Genomic DNA, 23,248 nt, shown 5'->3' with positions numbered 1-23,248 from the left:
ATCCTCCCCTCCACTAGGGCTGCTCCCTAACCATACCTCCCTATTCTCATCACTCCCTCCTCCCAGTCCTCATTCATCAACCTTTTTATTTTCAATTAAAAATAAAAAGTGTCATTATGAAGAATTCATGGCTGGGAGCTGTGTCCCCTGCTCATGTCTCCTTTCCTCTGCCAGTCTTTCTGGGACTGTGTCCTTGGGTTTCCCATCCCTTCCTTGAATTAAGAGATTGGGGGACAGTGTGTATGTGTGTGTGTGGGAAGATTTGGGGACAGAGGATGGCAGATGGGAGAGCATGGAAGGGGAGAGACAGAACGAGTGAGAATGAAGCTGTTATGGTAAGACCTAGGAAGAGAAATGGGAAGGAGCAGGAGATAGAGAAAATCCCAGAGGAGGGCTGGGTCTATGGAATTCTGTGTAGGAGCCCAGTCTCTGGCCCCCTGCACAGGGAGATGCAGAGTAAGGGGCTGTGGGGGAGGGGAGGGAAAGGAATTCTGGATTGGGTAGGGTCCAGATGGTTAGGGGTGAGATATGATCTGGGGTCAGTGGTCTGAAGTTTAGATGGTCAATCTCTTAATCATGTCTCTGCTTCTGTCCCACATGTGGGATCCACCCCCCCTTCCCACCTCTCCCCATCTTCTCCTGACCCCCTGGCCTCTCCTTTCATCCTCAACTCCTACCCTTTTCCAAACTCCCACACTATCTCATTTCCCTCTCCTCACTCTTGCACCTCTACCTCTTCCTACTATTCCCACTGCCCCTTCCCGAACCCCAGCCCACTGAGTCTTTCTTCTATGACTACGAGACCCCCTATTACGATGAGATGACTACAGGGACGACCCCTGATTATCAGGTAAACTTGAGGGACCCCATCAGTTCTCCCCTTCCTCCTGCCACCCCTTGCAAACATCTCCTATGACACCTTCCTCCCCTCTTAACATATGGGAAGAGACATTATATATTTAGATTATAGGAGTTTCCTCACTGCCCCCTTCCATGTCTCTCTGCTGCAGAGGCCACCGAGCCCCAACCGCAGGGCGCTCCCTTCCCCCAGGGGGCGTCGGACCCCTCCCAGAAAGCCTACCCCACCTGCCAAGAGGTCAGCAGCCCGGCAGGCGCCCCCCTCACCAGGCCGGAGGCCATCTCGAATTGGAGGTTCTGGCCAAGCACGGGGCCAGCCTCCCCCCTTCCGACGCCCAGCTCGGCGGGCAGCTCCCCCCACTGCCCGGGCCCCCCCCAGGACCAGAGGAAGCGGTTACCGGCAGGTAGAGCTGGGGCATCCAGATCTGTGCCCCCAAACCTCTATGACCTCGGAGATTCACTCTCCCCAAACTGTCCCCCCTCCGAAGGGGCTGCAAGATCTGAGATAACCCCCACCCCCCAGCACAGACAGACATTGCCCACGGGGTGAGGGGGTGGGGGGACAAGGTGCTGCTTTGCCTCCTTTCCCACTAACCTTTCTCTTTCCTTTCCCACCCCATGCTACTCTTCCCCTTCCCCTTGGGGTTAGGATCCCACCCCAGGTGGAGAGGAAGGAACGCTGGAACCAAGCCCTTTGCCACCCCATGAGGAGGTAACTTCATCCCCAACCCTAACCCCCGCTGGGGGCAGTGGGCATCTGTGACCCACCCCCCTTGCCCCATGTCATCTTGGTGAATCAGCCATTCCTCTGGCCGGAGGGTTCTTTGTCACGTCCATTTGTGGCCTTCCAGTCACTCCAGACCTATTGGTCTGCTTGTCTTTCTAAGTATAGCCATTTTTCTTCAGTGTCCATGTCTCCTTCCATTCTTTGATTCTGGAGTAACCTCTCCATGTTGATGTCAAAAAGTTTTATTTTCTGTATTGTATTTCTCTTCCCAGGAGTCACTTTCTGTCCAGTGCTGTCACATTTTCTCTTGTCTCAGTTTTTCCATCCATTTCTTTGTTCTCTGGAATCCTTTGTCTACCATTGTCTCTATGGACTGTTTACTCTGTGTCCAGCCCTCCGGCCATCCTTCTTTCTTCTTGTAATTTATCATTTCTTCCCACCAGGCCCATTTTTGGGGCATCCCTCCTCATTTTGGGTCTTTGATGGCCATCCCCTTTCTGTGCAACCACTTCCCTTGCTCTTCTTGGGGGAAAAACTCCAGTCCCAGTTACCCTCAGAATCCTTTAAGGCTAGAAGTTGCCACACCCTCGGGTCCAGGGAAAACCTCCTCTCAGCCCTAATGCCCCCATCTACCCCTCTCCCTCCCCATCCCCGGGAAGGAGCAGACAGATCTCCAGGTCCCCTCCACAGCCGACAGGTTCCTGACAGAGGACTATGGGGAGGGTGGCACAGACCCCCCAGCAGGGCCCTACGATTACACATATGGCTATGGGGACGATTATCGTGAGGAGACGGAGCTTGGCCCTGCCCTGTCTGCGGAGACAGCCCACTCGGGAGCCGTAAGTGAAAGGAGCTCCTCTTGCATTCTTGACCTCCAGTGGTAGCTCTAAGAATCGCTTCCTGTTGTTTTTGATTCTTGTCTGTTGGCTGCAAGCTACTTCCCATTGATGATTTGCCATTTTCTGTTCATATAAGTTGTATATGTAGCTTGAAAGGATTACTTTCTGCTTTCTCTTGCCAAATACCTTGCCTTGTGACTCCTCATGGATTCCTCTTCCCAGGGAAATTGGTATTTTCTTTCTTTTTTAATCCTATGGCCACCTCCTGTCTTTCTTGGCCACTTTCTGTCTTAATAAAGCTGTACTTCAGAAAGCTTTTGGTCACTAAGCCCCTACTTTGTGTTCGTTTTCAGTCTGTCTCCATCATTTCTTCTTGGTAAAAACAATTTCTTATCCGTGTTGCTGCCAAATGATCTAACTTCCTGTGTCATATTTTCTAACCTACAGCCACTTCCTGTCTGCCCTTTCCTGTCTTCTCTGGCCATGGCATCCATCTTGGTGACTGTGAAAATTTGTACTGAAAGGGACTTATTTATATTTTGCTTCTAGTTTTTCATGCTGTCTTCATTAGCTTTCCTCTGCTAATAAGCCACTTCCTGTGTGTCTCAGGTCATCCAAATCCAAAAAGTTTCCATTGTGGGCCTAGATATTTGTCATGGCTACCTCCTGTGTGTTCTAGCCTCAATGTTTGTATTTTCTGGAAGAATCACATTTCATTGTCGTAATCCCCTTTCCAGGAGTCACTTTTTATCTGTTTTGTGAACTTCTTCTTTCTCTTGGTCATGGTAGCCATGTTGTTGTTGAAGGTCCACTTCCTGGATCCTCTTTTCTTAGCTGTTTCCTGTCTGTCCAACCACTTCCTGTTTGTCGAGTTCATTTTCTAGCCATCTTGGCCATGTTTAATTTTTCTTGGCCCTGGCATCATTCTTGTTTCCAAGTGTTTGTCCCTTTGAAATGTCTCCCTTAATTGTTTCCCAGGTCTTCGACCACTCCCTCTCAGTTGGGATATTTCCTGTCTACTCCATTCATCTTTTGCTTGCCTTGCAATTAGAGCTGCCTCCTCTATACTGCTGCCTCATCCCACACTTCCCTTCTCTAATATTGCCACTCTGAACCCTCTGCTGCCTTTCCCTTTTGCTGCTTTTTGGAAATTTGGGGTTGATCTGGGATATGGGAAAGTTCAGAAGTTGGTCATTGCTGTTTGGCAAGATGGAGGTGGAGGGGTACATTCTGAAGATCTTTGCTGGGAGAGTTGGGGGTGTTGGGGAATGATTTCCATTCTTCCCATCCTTATCTTGGTTTTGGCCTTAGTGTTGGGAGTGGACATCTGAGAAGTGTAGAAAAGCAAGAACTGGTGGGCTTGGAGTATATATGAGGGCCAGAGGAAGGGTGTAGTGTCCCTGCTGGGAGAAGAATGGGGCCGGGGGAGTCTGCTCTGGGGCTTGAGCAACAGTCCAAGAGCTGTATTTTTCCAAAAAAACCAGTTATGAGGTCTGAGTTTGGCATATCAGGGGGGCCTGATCTCCAAATCTATTTAGAGTATGGATGTTTAATCCCTGGAGAGTTTTGAACTTTGTGAACCCCTTGAAATTCTAAGAAAAATTCTGTGCACAAAGGCATACACCTTTTCTTTTCTGGAAAAGACTTCATGGATTATATCTGATTCTCATATGGATCCATGCCCTCCCTCCAAACCCCGATAAAATCAATCCACAATCTTAGAGAGATTCTTATTTGGTGGATTGGGGTAAGGGTAAGGATGTTGATGTTTTCTTAAAGTTCTAAGTATTCCTGGGGTCAGAGAGAGTTTGGGGGAGGTTGGGGGGTTTGGAATCCCAGAAAGGGTTGTGGTGAAAACCTTCCTGAAAGAGGTCCTAAGGGAGATGAGGAAGTGTATTTGCTAAGGTGGGGCTGGGAATTGGGAGGTGGAGGGCCCTGAGGTCTCCTTGGAAGGCTTGGGAGGTCTGGGAAGAGGGAGTCTTAGGAGAGGGCTGGGAGATTTTGGGGGTAGGGTTAGGGAGGTGTCCAGAGGATCTGGGAATGAAAGAAAGTAAGAGTTAGGATGGGGGTAGTATTGGTGTCCTGGCTGCTCACCGGTCCCACTGGGGGTTACATGTGTGTCTTCTTCAGGCTTCCCGTGGACCCCGGGGGCTGAAGGGAGAGAAGGGGGAACCTGCAGTGCTGGAACCTGTAAGTTGGTCTGTTGATCACTGAGCTGAAGGAAGGGGGAAGAAGAAAAAGAGGTGGGTTGCTAGCCCTGTAGCCTCTGACTTTCAACCTTTGGCTCTACAGGGTATGCTGGTGGAGGGGCCTCCTGGCCCAGAAGGCCCTGCGGTGAGTCTAGCTGTGACCTTTAGCTTCCATTCTTTTCTCAGAGACCCTACTTACACAATCATCTTTGCCTTCCCCACATATGACCAGGCTTCCTTCTTGGAACTCTGGAGAATCCTTCCAAAGCTTCCCAGATCCTCAAATCTCTTTTATAGAGACCACTCTTCAGCCACATACCCCTCTTCTATGTGAATGCCCACACCTGACCCACTCCTCATTTGTTCCTCAGGGGTTGATTGGTCCCCCTGGCATCCAGGGCAACCCAGGCCCAGTTGGAGACCCTGGCGAGAGGGTAAGGGAGCAGCGTGTGTGCACATGCACACGTGTGTGTGTGTGTGTTATGAGGGAAGGGCTGCAGAGGAGCCTCTAGAACCCAATGGGGGCACCATGCTCAATAACTCCTCATTAGCGGATTGATTAATGAACAAAGGGCTGGTGTGCTCTCCAACACCCAGAAAGGAGGACAGGTTCTGGATGGGGAGGGGAATAATCTGGTGTCTCACTCTCATTTTTCTCTGTGGGAGTGGGAGGGTTCAGGAAAGATCTAGAAAAGTCTACATTTATCCTGTAGACGGATTCACAATGATGCCAGGACCCTAACACTCCCCAACTATCACCTATCCTCATTTTCTCCCCACTCCAGGGCCCCCCTGGCCGAGCAGGGCTCCCTGGATCAGATGGGGCCCCTGGACCTCCTGGCACATCGCTCATGCTCCCAGTGAGTTGTCTTCTGGGCTTTGGAATGGGGAAGGTAGGGGAATCATGTTCTGTCACCAAGAACCAGAAGACCAGGAGAGCAAAGGAGGATTCTCTAAAGACCATCAACTCAAAGAGATTGATCTTTGAGGTGGATGGACTAGATCTCATTAGATGACCTGGAACCAAACATGGATCATCTAGAACTGGGCAGAAAATCCTATATTTCAGGAAGTCTAGAACTTCTAAAAACTCTAGGAGAATTTTCCCAGAGGAAGAAGCCAGAGAGTAGGGGAGGAAGATGCGAGTAGTTTCTGAAAATCTCTATGTGATTATCCGGAAAACTTCTGTGGGAGACAGTGGAGGAAGGCATGGGGTGGAGCTGTCCCCGAACCTGGGAGATGGGGCAGAAATTCTGGATGAAGCCTCTGGTTGGGAGAGTCACATGAGTTTCCTGGAAGAGAACCTACACCTTCTTCTCTCTCTGCCCCTCAGTTCCGGTTTGGCAGTGGTGGGGGTGACAAGGGCCCTGTGGTAGCAGCCCAGGAGGCTCAGGCCCAGGCGATTCTGCAGCAAGCACGGGTAAATAAGGCTGGAGGGGCATGGAGGGCAAATGAAGACTTTAGGATGGATTGGAAGGGTAGGTTGGAGTAACTGTGGAGGAGGGTAAGGTCTGGGTTGGTTTGAGGCTGAGAGTAAGGTTTGGGGGAATACAAGGAGTGGAAGTGCAAATTTGGAAGGTGGAAGGTGTACTGGGGTTGGGAGTTTCCAGCTACCTCTTCCTCAGCTCTGCTGTGTCCCCTGCTTCCCTAGCTGGCGCTCCGAGGACCCCCTGGCCCCATGGGATACACAGGCCGCCCTGGACCCTTGGTGAGTGAGTGAGGTATTGGGGTACGGAGTTCTTTGTGTGTGTGTGTGGGGGAGTAGGGATAGTTCTAGAAAGGGACCGTGTTGAAAGTTATTTTGCTTATTTGGGGGAGGGCTTTGAAGTCACTGTTGGGTGTATCATTTAACATAGCCACCTCTCTTCTCTGTCACAGGGACAGCCTGGGAGCCCTGGCCTGAAAGGAGAATCTGGAGACCTAGGACCTCAGGTGACAAGCCCCACCCATTTGATCCCCTATCCAGGGCCTCCCTTTCTGTCTATGCCCTTAACCCTGCCCCTGACTCTTCCTCACCAGGGCCCCAGAGGACCTCAAGGCCTCACAGGCCCTCCTGGCAAGGCTGGGCGAAGGGTGAGTGGGGGTGTGGTGGGTGTGGGTGGGAGAGAGGGCACACACAAAGTGTGAAGGAATGTGCCTCTGCTTGCTCTGACACTTCCTTTGCATCCCAGGGCCGAGCAGGTGCTGATGGAGCTCGAGGGATGCCTGGAGAACCAGGAGTGAAGGTAACAAGTATGGGTCCCTGTCTGATGTCTGTGGCTTCTAGCACTATCTAAGCTCTGGGGATTACTGAATTCCCCAGGTTTCCCCATGAAGCGACACTCATGACAAAGTAGGGATGGGTAGGGTGGGTAAAGGGCTGGGACCTCACTTGGGCTGCCCTCTTCCCCTAGGGTGACCGAGGTTTTGATGGACTCCCAGGGCTACCTGGGGAGAAGGGACATAGGGTGAGTATATTGGGGGTAGTGCATTGTGACGAGGGGTAGACCTTCCATGGAGGGGTGGGGAGGTAGGGATCTCAAGGCAAGAGGGTCCCAGGAGGAACTCAATGGGTGAAACTGATTGGTTAATTAAAGAGGGTCAGTATCTGCCTGAATTGGGGGTTCTGAGGCCCCTTTTATCTCTTCCCCCATTTTCCAGGGTGATACTGGTGCCCAGGGCCTTCCTGGCCCCCCTGGTGAGGATGGAGAGCGGGTAAGTATTGCTAGGGGAGGGGTCAGTATGGGAGAAGTGGGGAAGGTGAGGCTGCTACATCATGTCTTCCACCTCCAGGGAGACGATGGGGAGATTGGGCCTCGGGGACTGCCTGGAGAATCAGTGAGTGTCTAGGGGTTTGGGTGAGGGGGGTCTCTGGGGATGTCAGGGGAGCGGCATGGGCATGAAGGAGACACATTACCTCTCGCCCACACATGCCATATCTTCCCCTCACCTGATTGCAGGGACCTCGAGGTCTCCTTGGCCCCAAAGGCCCACCTGGTATTCCTGGACCCCCGGTATGTGACTATCCCTGACTTCTGACCCTGACCTCACCCCCTGACCTTTCCAACTCTCCAACCTTTCTAGCTGCCTCTTCCTCCCACACTTCTGGTTCCCTCTCCCTCCCCCCCCAGCCCCCAGCTCTGCTCCAGCCTTTACTCCCAGGTGCTCTTACAGGGCCATATGGTGCACTGTACTAAAGGCTCTGAGGGTAGCTTAAAAAAAATTCTGAAGAAAAACAAAACCCCACAAACCCACAGACCCATAGACCTACGCCCTGTGGATCTGGGCTGGCTATGTTTGCTTAGGTTTGGGATGAATTGGAGGTCTGACCGATGTCAGGCTGCCCTGTCCCACCCTCTGGAATGACCGGGCCTCTCAGAAACCACAGGTCCTTCCAGGGCCCTGGCCCCATCTTCCAGCCTGCTCACGCCCCTCTCATGTTTCAGGGAGTCCGAGGCATGGATGGTCCCCATGGTCCTAAAGGGAGCTTGGTGAGTAATGGGCACAGAGACACCACCTGGCCCTGAGCCAAGGCCCTGTTTCCATTTTGACTCCCTGCTTGGTTCTGGTTCTTGCCCTCTTGCTGCCCCTGCTGCGACTCAGCTCTTGGCCCTAAGTTTGTTGTCACCATCTTCTTTTGACCCTTGCCTGGTTGCTTGTTTCTAGGGACCCCAGGGAGAGCCAGGACCTCCTGGACAACAGGGCACTCCTGGAAACCAGGTGAGTTGTCGTGTCCAACCCCTCCCCATCTTTAGCAACTTCCCCTGGGCTTCCACAGTGGTTCAGACCCTGGATGGAAATTAAAGGTCTCAAGCCTTCACCACTCATGCTCTGAATGGGGATGCTGGCTATAGGAGAGAGTAGTCCACCCCTGCGGGGCTCCTGTGACTCCTCTCTCTCTCTGTATAGGGTCTCCCTGGGCCCCAGGGTGCCATTGGCCCTCATGGAGAGAAGGTAAGTGACTAAGTGATTTGGGGGACAGGAGATACACCGGGGGAGGTGTAGGGAGAGCCTTAAATGTGTGGCTGGGGCTTCAGCCATGGTGTGACCTGATCCCACTGGTGACCCTGAGCCTCATTGTCTTCCTGCAGGGTCCCCGAGGGAAACCAGGGCTCCCTGGCATGCCTGGCTCAGATGGACCTCCGGTGAGTGGGTCCCTACCTCTTAATCCAAATTCCACATGACCCTCCACCCCAGTGAATGACCTCCAAGTGCCTTTGGTGACTATCTACATAGTGTGTTCCTTACACCAGGAGGTCACTGGTGGTGCCTGCCCATGGTCACTAGGCTTCATTAGGGTCACAAGGGAAAGCTGGGCTAAAGAAGTGAAGGAAGGGGTGCAGGGAAGGTAACAGTGGCCAGATGTCACATTCTCCTTCCTTTACCTGCAGGGTCACCCTGGGAAGGAAGGTCCCCCTGGAACCAAAGGAAACCAGGTGAGATTGTCCATGCCTGCTTTCATCCCTGGAGGAGTTTCTACCCAGACTCTGGGGCCTCAAAATCCTTGGAATTTCCTTGGTTTATCATTCACGTGTGGCTCAAGTATTCTTGGTCCCATGCCTTGTATCCCTATCCAGATTCCAATGTTGTCTCTTCCATTTCTTCCACCCCCCAAGGCCTCCATAAGTCACACCCTGAGACCCCTTTACAGGTATCTCTCTTTCTTCTTCCAGGGTCCATCTGGACCTCAGGGTCCTCTAGGATATCCGGGACCTCGAGGTGTCAAGGTAATGGACAACCAGGCTGGGAAATAAAGCACTATGGTTGGGGGAGGCAGCTGGGATCTCAGGAGCTCAATCCTTCCCAACCTCCATCCCTGATCTCCCTGCCTCTATCTCCCTTCTAATTCTAGGGTGTGGATGGAATTCGTGGTCTGAAGGGCCATAAGGGTGAAAAGGTGAGCAGCATGCCTCCAGCTTCCCAGCACCTCCCTCCATTCTGCCCAGCACCACCCCTTTGGTCCAGCTCTTCCCCTGCTTCCTGTCCTCCAGCCTGCCCTGTGCTGCTTTCCAGCTCTGAAATCCACCCTTACACCCATATTTTCTAAAATGCTCCATTTTACCTCCTGACCCCCCCCCCCCTTCCACATCATCGCTGATGAGTTCTCACCCCCCTTTTTCTCAGGGCGAGGATGGCTTTCCCGGGTTCAAAGGGGACATGGGTGTGAAAGGTGACAGGGTGAGTAGAAGCCCACACACTGGCCCCCCAGTCCTAAGTCCTGATCCTCCTCCATTTTGGAGCCCCCAATCACTAGCCTATTTCCTGAAACCACAGAGTCCCCATCCAGTGGTCTTTTCCCCTTAAAGCCTGCCCCCCCGCAGAATGACAACCCTACAGCTGAGTCCCACCAGCCCGAAGATCACAGCACTCTCCCTTTCCCTGTCCTGCAGTAGCTCTGGGACCCTACTCAGCCTCACCGAGGCCTACCTCTCCTCTTGGAGCCCAGCCCATACCCCCAGTCCCTGACACTTGCCTCTTCAATCCTCTTACCCAGGGAGAGGTTGGAGTTCCTGGTTCCAGGGGAGAAGATGGTCCTGAGGGACCAAAGGGACGTACTGGACCCACTGGAGACCCTGGCCCCCCTGGGCTCATGGGCGAGAAGGTGACCGGGGATGAGGGAGTCTGTGCCTACATGCTCTAGGGACATGGAGGGGATGAAGGCCTGGGCACTAGGATCAGGATCGACTTTAGGGTGCCAATAGTTGGAGTCAGTTAGTCATTTGAAGACCATTAATTATTCACCTCTCTGTAGAAGGCTCCTCCTGGCTGCTGACAGTTAGGGGTGAGGGTGACGATGTATATGAAGTCAAGGAAAAGTTCCTGTCATGAGAATTTACATGACATAGAGGTGAGGACAAGGCATGAGGCTGGCATAAGGTATATGGGTGCAAGGCAGAGTGAAAATGTGTCTGGACTCAGAGCAGGAGAAATTCCAAGAAGGGAGAGTCAAAGAGGAGGTGAGCTAGACCTTCAGAGCTAACTCCAGCAAGCCCTCACTCACCGAGTGCCAACACCCCACCTGCTTGTCGTATCAGTCCTGCAAGGCAGGCTCCACTACAGCCCTGTGTTGCGGAGAGCTTTCAATGAGGCACCAAGAGGTTAAGATGCTTGTTAGTCACACAGCCAGTGAGGGGCATAGCCTGGGTTTGAACCCAGGCAGTCAGGCTGTAGAATCCCTGCTCCCAGCCTCTGCTTCACAGTTGTCTGGGCAAGGTGGGCCCTGAAGCATCAGGAGGAAGGGGTGCATGTCAGGGGGATTAGGGGTGATGCAGAGCATGGGTGGGGGCAGAGGCGTTCCTGAGTGTGGTGTGTGCGGGCCTGCAGGGGGACTGGTCTTGATGGAGTAGAAGTGTGCACTGGGCAAAGGGAACTGAGGTTGAAGGGTAGGCAGGGGCTAGATCACAGTCCTGAGGAACTTGATGGAACTGCAGATTTAAAGACACAGAAGGGGTGAGATCCCACCACCAGAGTTGGGGAAAATCTACTCTCAGGAAGGAGAGATTACAAAAGCCAGGCAGCCTGTGGAACAGGAGATGAGGGGTCAGGGGCTGGAGGTTTGCTGGGGAGCCTTGCCGGGTAGGGGCTGGCTCCTGTCTCTGGGGCTTGGGGTCTCTTGGGGGCAGGGATGGAGTGGTATCTGTGGCTCCTCTTGCTCCTGACTGCTCCCTATCTCTCCACAGGGCAAGCTGGGTGTTCCTGGTCTGCCTGGCTACCCTGGACGCCAGGGTCCCAAGGTGATATGATGCCCCTTTTGTGACCTTCCTCTTCCCTTCTCTGACCCCTGATTCCAGGAAGTACAGACTGACAGAGCAGTGGGGGACCCTAGAGTGAATTTAGTCCACCCCCATTCCACAGATGGGGGAACAGAGGGCCAGAGAGCAGCAGGGGTTTACCCAAGGACACCTAGTTATTGGCAGAGCATAGTCCTCCCTTCCTGCTGCCTCTGTCACCAGTTCTGACCCCCTATTGACTCTTCTAGGTCCTCCCTTTTTATGACTTTTCAATTTTCTCCTTCTCTACCCTCACCAGGGCTCCCTGGGATTTCCTGGTTTTCCTGGCGCCAGTGGAGAGAAGGGAGCCCGGGTAAGCTGGGGGAAGGGAGAGGGTGTAGAGGGCAGAGCTGCTCTGTTGGGGGAGTCATGCCCTGGGTGATGTGGTGTCTCTGCTTCCTTCCTACCAGGGCCTGTCAGGGAAATCAGGGCCTCGGGGAGAGCGGGGCCCCACGGTGAGTGCAGGGGGGCAGACATGTGGCTCAAGATCCAAAGAGGTGCTTTGGGATTCTTCTGACAACTCCCCTCCCCTCTCTCTAGGGTCCACGGGGTCAGCGGGGACCCCGAGGTGCCACGGGGAAGTCTGGAGCTAAGGTTAGTGGTCTTGGCAGGGCTCCATCCACCATCTGGCCCTTAGCCCAGCTCCCCGTTGACTCCTATGACTTCCAGGATAGCTAGAAAGCAGCTCCTCTTGCTCTCTGACCCTCTTTCCCCCCACAGGGAACATCAGGTGGTGATGGCCCCCATGGGCCCCCTGGAGAAAGGGTGAGTGTGGTTTGAGTCTCCTGATCCCTAATGCTCCCCAGGGAGCTTGAGTGGAGCCCATGCCCTCTCACCCCAGGGGGGAATCTGGATCCCCTGCCCATTCTCCTGATTCAACCCAGCTCTGTCTCTAGGGTCTCCCTGGACCTCAAGGCCCCAATGGATTTCCTGGCCCCAAAGGACCTCCGGTAAGCTGACCTCTGACCTGCCTTGGTTCTGTGAATCCTTCTTCTCCATCCTCCTTCCCAGCTCAGAGTTCACCTGACATCTGAACCCCTTCCAGGGTCCCCCTGGGAAGGATGGGCTTCCAGGACACCCAGGCCAGAGAGGAGAAGTGGTAAGTGATGCCCCTGGCCTCCTGAGACCTTCAACTTCCAGAGCTGTCTGGCAGGCCCACCAGGGAGGTTCTTCTGGCAGAGTAGAGATCAACCTGGTGCTGCTCAGACCCATGGCCAAGGGCCTGGTGGTGACCCTGCCGTTCCTCTGGGAACCTGGGGTCCATCCCACAGTGTCCATGCCTGATATGCTTTGACTGTTCTCTCCTGTTCCTCTCTCAGGGTTTCCAAGGGAAGACTGGCCCCCCTGGCCCTCCAGGGGTGGTAGGACCTCAGGTATGTCTGCCCTCTGAGGGAATGGACCCCAGACCCTGGAGTTAGTCTTTCTGCCCCTTTTGTCCCTTTTTCCAATCACATGCCCCAGCCCCTGCTTTGCCTGACCTGCCCCCCACCCCACCGGGGCTGGGATTTGGAGCAGGGACCCCAGCTTCAGTCTGGTTCCTGGGCCGGTTCTCATCTTCTTGAGCCTCAAAGGGGCAGTTCCCCAGTGGGGACACAAGTGGTGTGGTTACTCCAAACTGGGGAGTTAACACCAGCGCAGTAGCCTAGCAGAGCCCTAGGAGTCTCCCAGTAGCTTTGGGGCACAGCTAAAAGGGTTCCAGAGGGGTTATTTCAGGGTGGCCAGGGTGGCCTGTTTGGGCAGGGAGATGGGCAGAGGGTCTGAGATGGAGTCTTTCTGTCTCTTTCCCAGGGAGCAGCAGGAGAAACTGGGCCCATGGGGGAGAGAGGTCACCCAGGACCCCCAGGGCCCCCTGGAGAGCAGGGACTGACTGGAACATCTGGAAAAGAAGGAACAAAGGTCGGTAAAGGGCCAGGCAGAGGGGAATTTGGGGGGCCAGGGTTGGGTGCTGAAGGGAACAGCTAATTGGGGATTTGAGAAAGGCCAGAAATCTCTCTGTCCAATCTGGTAGCATGGCTGTGGCTCATCACTTTTTGTTTCATTTTAGGGTGACCCTGGTCCCCCAGGAGCCCCAGGGAAGGATGGACCTGCTGGTCTGAGGGGGTTCCCAGGAGAGAGAGGCCTCCCGGGCATTGCTGTGAGTGTGAACCCAATCTCCCAGCCGCACTGCCTGAGAAAAGTTACCGCTGTCCTGGCATCCCTCAGTGTCACCCCACTCCCATTTCTCTGAGCCTGCCCCCCCTCGACTTTCATCCTTCCCTGCATGTCTCTTGGACCCTCATTCTTGTTGTGTCCCACCCTCCCGTCTCACATCTGTTGCTCTAAATCTCTGGTTCATAGGGTGGACCGGGTTTGAAGGGAAACGAAGGTCCGGCTGGTCCTCCTGGCCCTGCAGTGAGTCTGGGGACCCTGGGGGACAGGAGGGAGGGCCCAGGAAAGAGTGGGTGTGGAAGGATGAAGAGTGGCATCTGGATCTAGGCAAGACTGTGGGACTGGGCAGAGGAAGCCTAGGGTCAGCCATAGTGCATCCAATTTTGGACTATTCTCCTGGGAACCATGGTCAGGGATCCTCTGGTGTGGGTGGGCTGTGGTCTCCTCCTTTGGGGTCTGACTCCATTTCCTGTTTCAGGGCTCCCCTGGGGAACGAGGTGCAGCAGGATCAGGGGGACCCATTGGCCCCCCAGGGCGCCCTGGCCCACAGGGTCCCCCTGGAGCTGCAGGAGAGAAAGGTGTCCCGGTGAGTGTGGGGTCCCTGGGGAGACACACACTGGGGAGGGGTCTGTGAGCTGTGAGCTGCTGGGCTCTGTAGGGTTTCCTGTGAGGGTGTTTGAAGGTGATGATTCCGGGTCATGACTCCTTTCTTCATTTCCTACAGGGTGAGAAGGGCCCCATTGGTCCAACTGGCCGAGATGGGGTGCAGGGCCCTGTGGGGCTTCCTGGTCCCGCTGGACCCCCAGGCGTGGCAGGAGAGGATGGAGACAAGGTGTGGGAACCCACAGACCCTGGACCCAATCTTTCCAGATGAGATCGATGATCTGGGCATACTTCCCATCCCCTTTCCTGTCTTAACCTCCCTGCCTCATCCAGGTCCTTTCTCTAATATCTCACCTGCCTTCTCCCTGCAGGGTGAGGTGGGAGACCCTGGACAGAAGGGCACTAAAGGGAATAAGGGTGAACATGTAAGTGGCCATGACTTTTGACTTCTGACCTCTGACCTTTAGCCTCATTTCCACCTGGTCTCTATTCCTGTCTTTGGTGTCTTTGACTCTCCTTTTCCCCTGCAGGGCCCTCCTGGACCCCCTGGGCCCATTGGTCCCGTGGGGCAACCTGGAGCAGCGGTGAGTGACTGATGCCCTGTCTGCCCCCACCAGGGGCACTGGCAGCCTCTAGTCTGCCCTCAGTTCCGCTTTGCCCTGTGGGGGCTCTGGGCCTGGTGCCCAGCTCAGTGTGGAGTTTGTGAATAGAGAACACCTGACCCATGACCATCTCTGTGTCCTTGTCCCTGCCCTCTCTCCACCTCAGGGAGCAGATGGGGAGCCCGGAGCTCGGGGACCCCAGGGACACTTTGGAGCCAAAGGCGATGAAGGAACAAGAGGATTCAATGGGCCCCCGGGACCCATTGGCCTACAGGTTAGTTGGAAGGTAGAGGCAGGGGCTGAGAGGTGGGGTCAGGATGGGTCTGATGTCTGCCCCAGACCCCCACCATCCCCTGCTGCTGAGGACTAGGGGGCGTGTGGGATTGGAGGGAAGGGCACTGTCTACCTGGAGCTGTGCTCTAGGGGGTTGGTCATCTGGGCACGTGCTGTGTACCCCCACACAGGGTTTGCCAGGCCCCTCGGGGGAGAAAGGAGAAACAGGAGATGTGGGCCCTATGGTGAGTGTGACCCCCTAGCCCTAAGCCCACCTACTAGTCACCCCCCCCATCTAGCGGCCCCAACACCCCACTGCCACCGATGCCCCTGCTCCCTGGTAGGGTTGTCCCTGTCCCCTGCCACCCCCAGGATGTCTGCCTCACCCAGCCCCTGGCCATTTCTGTGTGCCTAATGCTCTTTCTCTTCCCTCCCCATCTCTGCCCTATCTGCTTTCCCCAGGGACCTCCGGGCCCCCCAGGACCTCGAGGCCCAGCTGGACCCAATGGAGCTGATGTGAGTCCTCTTAGCCTCTGTCCCTTCAGATCAACGTGGCCAGTCCTGCCTCCCTTTCCTCAGACTATAAACTCTAGTCTCACCTCAGCTGCCGAGAGAAGCCTCTGGCCTGGAAGGCCTCCCACTGTCTCACTGCGCCTTGGGGAGCTCATCCAGGCTCTGTCCCTGGAATGGTACCTCCTTCCTTAAGCAGTTACCCTAACTTCTGTTCCTCTTTCAGGGTCCGCAAGGTCCCCCGGGAGGTGTTGGGAACCTGGGTCCCCCTGGAGAGAAGGTAACTGGGAAGGGGGTGAATGAATGGACTCGCCTTGGCGGGGGTATGAGGGTTGGATCGTCTGTTAGTTTTGGTTGGGGGTGGCAAAAGAAAATGAGATGGGGGGGAATAGCAGGATTTTGGGGGAGAAGGAGGTGTTTGACCCCAGTTTTCTTTCAGGGGGAGCCAGGAGAATCAGGATCTCCAGGGGTCCAGGGCGAGCCAGGTGTCAAGGTGAATGAAAGCTCTGAGGCCTTGCTCCCTAATCCCCATCACCTTCCTCAACCTCAGCGCCCCACCCCCGATGTGTGATCTGCTAGAGCTGGAGCTCTTCTACAGCCCAGGAGCCTGTGCTCCCCATACTCAGGGAGATTGGACCCCTGGGTCTGAGTGAGCCCCACACTCTTTCTTTGAAGGGAAGAGGGACCAGATGATTCCCTGTGGGCTTGACTTTCTGTGTGCATCCTGCTGTCACTGAGGGGACAGAGGGGAGGCTGAAGGTGTTTTGGAAGCAGGGGCTGCATCCTTGATCTTCAAGACCCCTTTGGGACCATCTGTACCCTCCATTCATCTTCCAGGGCCCACGTGGGGAGCGTGGGGAGAAAGGAGAATCGGGGCAGCCAGGAGAGGCCGGACCACCAGGGCCTAAAGGCCCCACCGGTGATGATGGCCCCAAAGGGAACCCTGTGAGTTTGGCAGGGGGGCAGGGCTGGGAGGAGGGTCTTGGGAATGAGAGACCTGGGAATATGGGTGTGTATGAGTGGGAGGGTCTTGGAGTGGGGAGAGCCCAAGGATGGGGGGAGTACTTGGGCGGAAGTCTCTGGGAATGAGATCTGGGAGGGATGTATGGGGTCTGGAATCCAGAGACAGAAAGTGAGAGATGCCTTCTAATTAATTCCCTGAAAGCATTAGAAGGCATAAAGTGCATGAGGTGAGAAAAGTGGGTGCAGGAGACCATCTTCTCAAGGGGTGCAGGCGGGCCTTGCCTGTAGAGAGGGAGGGTGTCACATGTGCCCGTGGGGGTCTGTGTTGGCTCTGGGTAGGCTTAGGGGGTTGTGACCTTGCCCTGTTCTTTTCTGGACTAGGGTCCTGTTGGTTTTCCTGGTGATCCTGGCCCTCCTGGAGAAGGTGGCCCTCGGGTGAGTCCTCAGAGAAAGGGGGGAAAGAGGGTGGGCTTCTGTATGGAGCCTCCATGTGGCTGATGCGTTTTGAGTGTGAGAAGCTGGGGGCGGGGCAGGGCAGGTGGAGGGATGGGAGGATTAGCAGTTTTGGGCTGATGCCAGCCGGGTTGGGGAAACCCTTGACCTTGGTTCATCCCTGCAGGGCCAGGATGGTGCAAAGGGTGACCGAGGAGAGGATGGCGAGCCAGGACAGCCTGTGAGTGACCAGTGACCCCTCCCTCTACCATGGAGCCCAAGCCTTCAGGCCCATTGCCCCCTTTTTATGCCCTACTCCTGAGGGGTCCACTGGCTGGAGGCTAACCACTCATTTACCCCTACTCCTCCCTCCATAGGGATCCCCTGGTCCCACTGGGGAGAATGGACCCCCTGGACCACTTGGGAAGCGGGTAAGTGAGGTGGACACCTGGGAACTTGTGGGGCGGTCCTTAGGGTGGATAGAGGATGGGACAGTAACACATGGGATGGGCAGGGAGGTGCTTGGGATCTAGGCTGTCCTTGGGTGGGGTGCACATGTGTGTGAACATTTGTATTTTTAAGTGTCTGTGTATAACTGAATGTGTCTGTTCTTGGGTTTTGCTATATATATTCTTGCCAGGGGCGGTGGTATTCACCAACTGATCAGAACAGACACTGGAGGAAGGGGCTAGCTTTCCTGGAGGGCCCCTGCTAGGCCAAAGATTAACCCTCTAGTTGCTGGGGCAGGAGGTGGGGCACCAGATGGTGTGTGGGCAAGGGGCTTTTTGCGAGATGCACAGAACTACTCGGTATTTTAACAACGGGTGCAGCTGTACCAGCTTGTCTGTGGCTCAGCTTCAGTGACCGCGTCTGTGCACGCCCAAGTGTGTGTGTGAGTGTGCGCGCATGCTCGCTGGAGCCCAGTAGGACAGGGAGGAGAAAGCGGCTGAGCCTGGCTATTCACTACCTCACCGACTTTTCCTTCCTGTATCCATCTGCAGGGTCCCGCTGGCACACCTGGTCCTGAGGGGCGGCAAGGAGAGAAGGGGGCCAAGGTAAGGGAGAGGCTGGAATATTCCCTCCGTCTCCTGGCACCTCTGGTTCCTCAGACTCCTCTCTCTAGATGTCTACCCTGTGTGACCTCCTCTATGTTGAGCCTCTTGTTCAGATGGGGGTTCCGTTCCTTATACTTACTCCTGCTCAAGGGGCTCCTGGGGTTTGGCCCCTCCTCTCTGCTTCATCCAGTCCGCCTTGGACCCCCTACCACCACCCACACTCCCTTCCTCTGCCCTTTAAGGCTCACTCCTTGTATGTGTTTCAGGGGGATCCTGGAGCTGTAGGTGCCCCAGGGAAGACAGGCCCCGTGGGCCCTGCAGGCCCAGCAGGGAAACCTGGTCCTGATGGGTTAAGAGGTCTCCCAGGCTCAGTGGTGAGTAATGGAATGGAAAGGCTTGGCTGGGGTAGGAGGGGTGAGGGGCCTTGAGGGGTACCTGTGTGGGGACACTTTTCCTCACCTCTGTGGCCTCCTTGAATCTACAGGGTCAGCAAGGCCGTCCTGGGGCCCCAGGCCAGGCTGGACCTCCAGGTCCTGTGGTGAGTGACTGTGGATTAGTGGGGTGGGTCGGGGTGAGGATGCTGGTTCCCTGGGGCAGGGGGAATCCAGCTGAAGCCCTGGAGGAAGTGGGAAGTGGTGGTGGGAGGGCCTGGTCCCACCCCTCCCTGGAGAGAGTGACTTCCTGTCTCCCCACAGGGACCTCCTGGGCTTCCTGGCCTCCGGGGTGATGTCGGAGCCAAGGGAGAGAAAGTGAGTGACACAGATATGTGGCCAAGTATCTCCCCTCACCCTCACCCTTGAAGCCTAGGGGGACCCTGAGTGCCCACCACTATGCTTCAGGGCTCCAGCACCATCTCTGGGGGTCCTTACCCAGTGATGACCGTTCACAGGCCCTGTTCTGTCAGACCCTGTGCCTAAGTCTCTCTTGCCTTCTGCGCTCTCACCCCCATGGGCTCCTTCTTCTGCATCCACGTGTCTCCTCTCTGCACCCCCCTGACCACTTGTCCCTTCTCCAGGGTCACCCAGGTCTCATCGGACTGATCGGGCCCCCTGGGGAGCAGGGAGAGAAGGGTGATCGGGGACTTCCTGGCCCCCAGGGCTCCGCTGGACAGAAGGGAGAGACGGTGAGGACATGGTCCTGAAAGGTCTGGGAGGATGAGTGTGGGGATTCGTGTTGGGGGTGAGGGTGGAGGTGGAGAAAGGGGTGAGGGAGGGGGTGTGGAGGAGGACCCAGTTGAACCACGCCCCTCTCCTTCCTAGGGTATTCCAGGAGCGTCTGGGCCTATTGGTCCTGGAGGGCCCCCTGGCCTCCCCGTGAGTACCCCATCTGTTCCTCACAAAATCCCTTAAACCCCACTGCTCCCCCCTCCATAATCCCCCAATGGCTTCCATGGCAACCACCAGCCTAACCAGCATAGGTCCCAGGGTCCTCCATATGTCCTTACATCTGCAGCATTTCCTTCCCCGTCCTTTCGGGGCCTCCCAAATGTCCCCGTGTTCCCTCACGCCTGCCCCTCCTGCGGTAAAGCCAGGGTCTGTGGACTCATGACTTTGCATCTCCATTCCTCCATATCCCAACCGTCCCCTGTGCTGACCATCTCTGTCTTGTAACCTCATTTCACAGGGACCTGCTGGCCCCAAAGGAGCCAAAGGAGCCACAGTGAGTGACCCCCAGCCAGCTCTGAGCTCTGCCCCCTTCCCCCAGCTGGACTTGACACTTTCTCTCCGGGGCAAATGTGCTCCCTCCAGTGGAGTTCCTCCCTGGCCTGGAGACTGACCCTTCTGTGACCCTGATCACATGCTTGACCTCTTGACCCTTCCATGACCTATCTACTCCTTTGGCAGGGCCCAGCTGGACCCAAGGGAGAGAAGGGCGTCCAGGGTCCTCCGGGACACCCGGTAAGTTACAAGCCAGGGCTTGCTTCTCTGTCCCTCTCTGTCCCAGTGTTTCTCCATTTCACCCTCATATCGACTTTGCCTGTCACCCTTTCCATCTGTCTCTCCACCCAGGGCCCCCCGGGCGAGGTGATCCAGCCCCTGCCCATCCAGATGCCCAAAAAGACTCGGCGCTCGGTGGACGGAAGCCGCCTGATGCAAGAGGATGAGGCCATACCGGCTGGGGGGGCTCCGGGCAGTGCTGGGGGGCTGGAGGAGATCTTTGGCTCACTGGACTCCCTGCGGGAGGAGATTGAGCAGATGAGGCGGCCGACAGGGACCCAGGACAGCCCCGCTCGCACCTGCCAGGACCTGAAGCTCTGCCACCCGGAGCTGCCTGATGGTCAGTGCCGGCCTCAGGAAACAAAAATAACAGTGTGGGCTTGAAAAGCAGAATGGATGGAGGGGGTTCTTGGGGAAGGTGTGGGGTGGGGGTGAGCGCTGAGGGGCAGCTCTTTGCCAACTAGGTCAGAAGTATTTCCCTATTTCCCGGTTGATCTGGTCCTCCCAGTGCACGGCAGCTCATCATCAGCCTGCTGCCTATGGGAAGCGACAAACATACACATGTGTACACATGTGCTCGCATTTACACGGATGGCCGTGTGTGCGAATCTACAATCACGTGTTGTATCCCCGTGAGGGTCAGCGCTCCTGCCTCCTCCGTTGGGAGCCTGGGGGTGCTGCTGGGGGGAGGGGTGCCACAGACGGGCAGGGGTGTAAGCGATGATGGAATGTGAAGAAGGGTGGGTGGTGGTGTGGGGCTCTGGGGGAGAATGGGAGGAGGAGACTGAGGGCATGGTGGGGAGGGCATGGTGGGGAGGGTATGGGGGGAAGGTCATGGGAGGGAGGTCAAGGAGGGAGGGCATGGTGGTGAGGTCATGAGGGAAGCATGTGGGGAGGAGGTCAAGGGGGGAGGACATGGGAGGGAGTGCTGGGGTTTGGAGCAGCATCGGGGGAGAAGTGGGAAGGGAGGCAAGGAGCACCTTGGGTCCCACCTGTTGGGGCGCTGATCCTTCCTTCTCCCTCACCCAACAGGAGAGTACTGGGTCGACCCCAACCAGGGCTGTGCTCGGGACGCCTTCCGGGTTTTCTGCAACTTTACAGCAGGAGGGGAAACATGTGTGACGCCCCGGGATGATGTCACACAAGTGAGAGCTGGCGCCTGACTGCTCATCCCTGCCCCATAGCATGGCCCAGTCAGGGCCTAGTGGTTTCTAGGTTTATGTGACAAGCACCCTCACCCCTGTGGAGCCTGCTGCCGCTTCTTTCCTTGACTCTTTCCTTCTCACCGGCCCTCTGCCGCTCACTGTGTCTCCTTCCCTTGACAACCCAAGACAAAGTTTGCCTCTTATTTACCCTCAGTCAGTCCCTGGCCCCCACTCTGGCCCCTCATTTCTCCCCCAGCCCTTTCTGCCCACCCATTCCCTGCCCCTGACCGTGGCCCAGCTACCCTGCGTCTGTAGATGCCCCGCAAGCCCGTCTCTGTCTGCCCCTGACTGTGGCCCTCTCTCCTGCCAGTTCTCTTACGTGGACTCAGAAGGCTCCCCGGTAGGTGTGGTCCAGCTCACCTTCCTGCGGCTGCTCAGCGTCTCAGCCCACCAGGATGTCTCCTACCCGTGCTCTGGGATGGCCCGAGATGGTCCCCTGAAGCTCCGGGGGGCCAACGAGGATGAGCTGAGCCTGGAGACCAGCCCCTACGTCAAGGAATTCAGAGACGGCTGTCAGGTGGGAACCAGAAGAGCTGGGTGGGGGTGGATCCCAGAGTCAGGCTGGGGGAAGATCTTTTGGGCAGAGGCACCAGGAAGAGCAGGAGGAGTCCAGCTTCTCGGTGTCAGATATGCCTGAGGGAGCTCAGACGGGGACGATGGGGGGCGGGGTAGAAAGGATGGAAGGTGGGGTTCACCTGCACGCACACACCAGCATCACCCAGAGTGAGTCGTGCAGGCTCGTGCACTCGTTTACACAGGCTGCCCACCAGAGGCACACGGGGGTGCAAATCACCCATCCCAGGAAGGCACAGGAGGACCCAGACACCCATCGTCTGTACATACATCCCCAGAATTGTCTGGACAGGGTCACACGGGGACACACAACATGTGGAATCATGTCAGATATTATCACACAATTACGCCACGGACACGTGTTTACACATCCCTATGGAGTCCCACAGACTCATACAACCACCACACGTAGACAATCTCAAGGACAAACCCAAGGCTGCACAGACTCGTTCAGGAGTACAGATACGCGCACACGTTCCCAATCCTGATGCTCTGGAAGAAATTTGAAGAAGAAAATCTAGCAAGTTGGATCATGTGACAGGGACTGGGGGAATAGCAGCTAGGGGCGCTCAGGCCTGAGGCTGGGGGACCCATGGGGCGTGTGCATGCCTCCACCATGCTCACTGCTCCCTCTGTCCCGTCTCCCCCCTCAAGACACAGCAAGGCCGCACGGTGCTGGAGGTGCGAACACCTGTGCTGGAGCAGCTACCAGTGCTGGACGCCTCCTTCTCAGACCTGGGGGCCCCCCCGAAGCGGGGAGGGGTGCTGCTGGGGCCTGTCTGCTTCATGGGCTAGGTCCTCCTCTGTCTGACCCTGTCCGTTGAAACCAGGCCCACCTGGAATCCCACAGCATCAGCTCTGTGCCACCTCCCGAGAGGGCTCCTCACCATCTAGGTGGCTTCGGGCCAGGGCACTGGGAGCCCCCAGCCAGGGGCAGACCAGGGGAGGGGTGAAGCGGGTGCCGGGACGCCCCAGGGGAGGGGTGGCATCTGGGGCTCTTGGTCCTCCCACTTGGAGCCTGTGACCCGTTGGACAGCCGAGACCCTTATTTAAAACGCACCTCCCAATCACCCCAAACAAGCAGAAGAGAAGAGAAAGGACACTGTGTATTTTGTATTTAAAAGTAATTATATTAATTATTTAAAGAGTGGAAAACAAAAGAACAAACAAGATAGAGAGATGCCAACAAAAATCAGCGGACTTTGGAGACAGGGCTCTCCAGGGGTGAGCCCCGGCACCCTCCTCCTTGCCTCAGGGCTTTCCTCAGTGACTGTGGGGGGAGGTTTTCAGGCCAAACCCCACCTCCCTCACAGCCCGCCTGTAGCACCCACTGTGAATGTTGGAATATATGGTCTCCTTTGCCTCAGGGTCTGACTCTCTCTGTCCAGTGTGGGGCTTTCTCATCTCCCCCTACCGGGTGTTTGGCTCCCTGACCCCCACACCGGCTGTCTCTCACTTGGTCTGGGGCTTGCAGGAACCGCCTGCTACTTGGGGAGCAGGCCGAGCCCCCAGGGGCGAAACAGAAGAGTGAGGGGTGAGTGCAGGGCCTGTATTCAGCTCTGTTGAAATATCGAAATGCTTCTTC

General features: G+C 56.0%; 1 protein-coding gene across 6 annotated transcripts in view; it reads left to right on the top strand.

Moving 5' to 3' along the window:
* The window catches only part of COL11A2 (collagen type XI alpha 2 chain), a 29,029-nt gene extending 6,000 nt beyond the window's left edge, over window positions 1-23,029 (top strand). The window contains exons 6-66 of one of the 6 annotated variants that reach the window (XM_043591118.1): window positions 773-850; window positions 1,508-1,570; window positions 2,245-2,424; window positions 4,555-4,614; window positions 4,717-4,758; window positions 4,985-5,047; window positions 5,399-5,473; window positions 5,947-6,033; window positions 6,265-6,321; window positions 6,492-6,545; window positions 6,633-6,686; window positions 6,785-6,838; window positions 7,007-7,060; window positions 7,254-7,307; window positions 7,386-7,430; window positions 7,553-7,606; window positions 8,039-8,083; window positions 8,259-8,312; window positions 8,502-8,546; window positions 8,684-8,737; window positions 8,984-9,028; window positions 9,266-9,319; window positions 9,445-9,489; window positions 9,717-9,770; window positions 10,087-10,194; window positions 11,273-11,326; window positions 11,622-11,675; window positions 11,773-11,817; window positions 11,903-11,956; window positions 12,083-12,127; window positions 12,259-12,312; window positions 12,408-12,461; window positions 12,682-12,735; window positions 13,151-13,258; window positions 13,407-13,496; window positions 13,700-13,753; window positions 13,989-14,096; window positions 14,235-14,342; window positions 14,485-14,538; window positions 14,644-14,697; window positions 14,882-14,989; window positions 15,180-15,233; window positions 15,451-15,504; window positions 15,725-15,778; window positions 15,938-15,991; window positions 16,336-16,443; window positions 16,843-16,896; window positions 17,081-17,134; window positions 17,271-17,324; window positions 17,895-17,948; window positions 18,215-18,322; window positions 18,433-18,486; window positions 18,644-18,697; window positions 18,964-19,071; window positions 19,208-19,261; window positions 19,572-19,607; window positions 19,793-19,846; window positions 19,958-20,225; window positions 20,918-21,030; window positions 21,401-21,607; window positions 22,318-23,029. In XM_043591118.1, coding sequence (XP_043447053.1) covers window positions 773-850; window positions 1,508-1,570; window positions 2,245-2,424; window positions 4,555-4,614; window positions 4,717-4,758; window positions 4,985-5,047; window positions 5,399-5,473; window positions 5,947-6,033; window positions 6,265-6,321; window positions 6,492-6,545; window positions 6,633-6,686; window positions 6,785-6,838; window positions 7,007-7,060; window positions 7,254-7,307; window positions 7,386-7,430; window positions 7,553-7,606; window positions 8,039-8,083; window positions 8,259-8,312; window positions 8,502-8,546; window positions 8,684-8,737; window positions 8,984-9,028; window positions 9,266-9,319; window positions 9,445-9,489; window positions 9,717-9,770; window positions 10,087-10,194; window positions 11,273-11,326; window positions 11,622-11,675; window positions 11,773-11,817; window positions 11,903-11,956; window positions 12,083-12,127; window positions 12,259-12,312; window positions 12,408-12,461; window positions 12,682-12,735; window positions 13,151-13,258; window positions 13,407-13,496; window positions 13,700-13,753; window positions 13,989-14,096; window positions 14,235-14,342; window positions 14,485-14,538; window positions 14,644-14,697; window positions 14,882-14,989; window positions 15,180-15,233; window positions 15,451-15,504; window positions 15,725-15,778; window positions 15,938-15,991; window positions 16,336-16,443; window positions 16,843-16,896; window positions 17,081-17,134; window positions 17,271-17,324; window positions 17,895-17,948; window positions 18,215-18,322; window positions 18,433-18,486; window positions 18,644-18,697; window positions 18,964-19,071; window positions 19,208-19,261; window positions 19,572-19,607; window positions 19,793-19,846; window positions 19,958-20,225; window positions 20,918-21,030; window positions 21,401-21,607; window positions 22,318-22,458 — 4,413 coding nt within the window. In that variant the 3' untranslated portion in view covers window positions 22,459-23,029. Of the gene's footprint in view, window positions 1-772; window positions 851-1,010; window positions 1,263-1,507; window positions 1,571-2,244; window positions 2,425-4,554; window positions 4,615-4,716; window positions 4,759-4,984; window positions 5,048-5,398; window positions 5,474-5,946; window positions 6,034-6,264; window positions 6,322-6,491; window positions 6,546-6,632; window positions 6,687-6,784; window positions 6,839-7,006; window positions 7,061-7,253; window positions 7,308-7,385; window positions 7,431-7,552; window positions 7,607-8,038; window positions 8,084-8,258; window positions 8,313-8,501; window positions 8,547-8,683; window positions 8,738-8,983; window positions 9,029-9,265; window positions 9,320-9,444; window positions 9,490-9,716; window positions 9,771-10,086; window positions 10,195-11,272; window positions 11,327-11,621; window positions 11,676-11,772; window positions 11,818-11,902; window positions 11,957-12,082; window positions 12,128-12,258; window positions 12,313-12,407; window positions 12,462-12,681; window positions 12,736-13,150; window positions 13,259-13,406; window positions 13,497-13,699; window positions 13,754-13,988; window positions 14,097-14,234; window positions 14,343-14,484; window positions 14,539-14,643; window positions 14,698-14,881; window positions 14,990-15,179; window positions 15,234-15,450; window positions 15,505-15,724; window positions 15,779-15,937; window positions 15,992-16,335; window positions 16,444-16,842; window positions 16,897-17,080; window positions 17,135-17,270; window positions 17,325-17,894; window positions 17,949-18,214; window positions 18,323-18,432; window positions 18,487-18,643; window positions 18,698-18,963; window positions 19,072-19,207; window positions 19,262-19,571; window positions 19,608-19,792; window positions 19,847-19,957; window positions 20,226-20,917; window positions 21,031-21,400; window positions 21,608-22,317 lie in introns of those variants that run through there. The other 5 variants (XM_043591117.1, XM_043591119.1, XM_043591120.1 and 2 more) reach the window with 5 other exon arrangements.
* Window positions 23,030-23,248: the final 219 nt, after the last annotated feature.

This window comes from Prionailurus bengalensis, chromosome B2 (assembly GCF_016509475.1).
Source record: "Prionailurus bengalensis isolate Pbe53 chromosome B2, Fcat_Pben_1.1_paternal_pri, whole genome shotgun sequence".
NCBI classification, from domain to species: Eukaryota; Metazoa; Chordata; class Mammalia; order Carnivora; family Felidae; genus Prionailurus; species Prionailurus bengalensis.
The sequence above is the reverse complement of the archived record's forward strand: the minus strand, read 5'-3'. Positions and strand labels throughout refer to the sequence as shown.